The 1335-nt window shown below is 35.2% G+C and overlaps 1 protein-coding gene across 1 annotated transcript in view; it reads left to right on the plus strand.

The window, feature by feature from the left end:
• Nucleotides 1–1128: 1128 nt before the first annotated feature.
• The window catches only part of LOC143023137 (uncharacterized), a 33984-nt gene continuing 33777 nt past the window's right edge, over nucleotides 1129–1335 (plus strand). The window contains exon 1 of the mRNA XM_076181650.1: nucleotides 1129–1267. Coding sequence (XP_076037765.1) covers nucleotides 1129–1267 — 139 coding nt within the window. The remainder of the gene's footprint in view (nucleotides 1268–1335) is intronic.

A 1335-nucleotide genomic window follows, 5' to 3' on the forward strand; every position in this document is an offset into this window, starting at 1 on the left:
TGAATTATGCTCATTTTAGTATACTATGTGAATATTTTCACGACCGCGCGACTTGACGTCACACGGGAATATGTTAGGCAACAGCTAAATATTATTCTAGACTGGCAAAAATCATGCTTAGTCTATTCTTCATAATAAATTAGTTTTTTTTACAATATATTTTCATTAGAATAGTCCAATGTCATGGGCGAATTATGCCCGTTTTTAGTATATTATGTGAAATGTTTTCACGAGATGACGACATACGGGAATATATTAGACAACTAAAAATTATGATAGACTGGTAAGAATCATTCATAATCTTTTATTCTTTATAATATATTACGTTTTTACAATATTTTTTTCATTAAAATAGCCCAATGTCATGCGTGAATTATGTCCATTGTAGTATATTATATGAAAAGGTTTTCACGACTACGCGACATGACGTCACACGGGAATTTTTTAGACAACAACGAAAGATTATGCTAGACAGGCAAAGTCACGCTTAATCTTTTGTTCTTCATAATAGATTAGGTTTCTATATTTTGTCTATTAAAATAGCCCAATGTCATGGGTCAATTATGCCCATTTTAGTATATTACGTGAAATGTTTAAACTACCGCGCGGCATGACGTCATACAGGCATATGTTAGACAACAACTAAAAATTATGGTGGACTGGCAAAAATTATGCTTAATTCTTTATTCTTCATAATAAGTTAGTTTTTAATGCCCATTTTAGCATATTACGTGAAATGTTTTTACGACCGCGCAACATGACGTCACACGGGAATATGTTAGACTACAAATAAAAATTATGACTAGCAAAAATCATGATTAATCTTTTAGCCTTCATAATGAATTTGGTTTTTATCATATTTTTTCATCAAAATAGCCATATGTCATGGGTGAATTATGCCCATTTTAGTATATTATGTGAATTGTTTTCACGACCGCGCGACATGACGTCACACGGGAATGTTAGACAACAAAAATTATGCTAGACTGGCAAAAATCATGCTTAATCTTTTATTCTTTATAATAGATTAGGTTTTTATAATATTTTTTTCATTAAAATAGCCCAATATCTTGGATGAATTATGCCCATTTTAGTATATTATGTGAAATGTTTTCACGACCGCGCGACATGACGTCACATGGCGTTGTCCTCAGGTGCCCTACGTCGTACCTGTACAACCCGGAAGGTGAGCGAGCTCAGTATGACCACGACACTGACAAGACAATGACACTTCTCCGGATGGAGGCCATGGAAAGAGCCCCGATAGGTAGGCACCCGCTCCCTCCCTCTCCAATGACGACGTCAATAGGTAACGTCTTGTAGAGGGCGAAGGGA

This window comes from Oratosquilla oratoria, unplaced genomic scaffold (genome assembly GCF_046742065.1).
Source record: "Oratosquilla oratoria isolate Oo_2021 unplaced genomic scaffold, ASM4674206v1 SCAFFOLD45, whole genome shotgun sequence".
NCBI lineage: Eukaryota > Metazoa > Arthropoda > Malacostraca > Stomatopoda > Squillidae > Oratosquilla > Oratosquilla oratoria.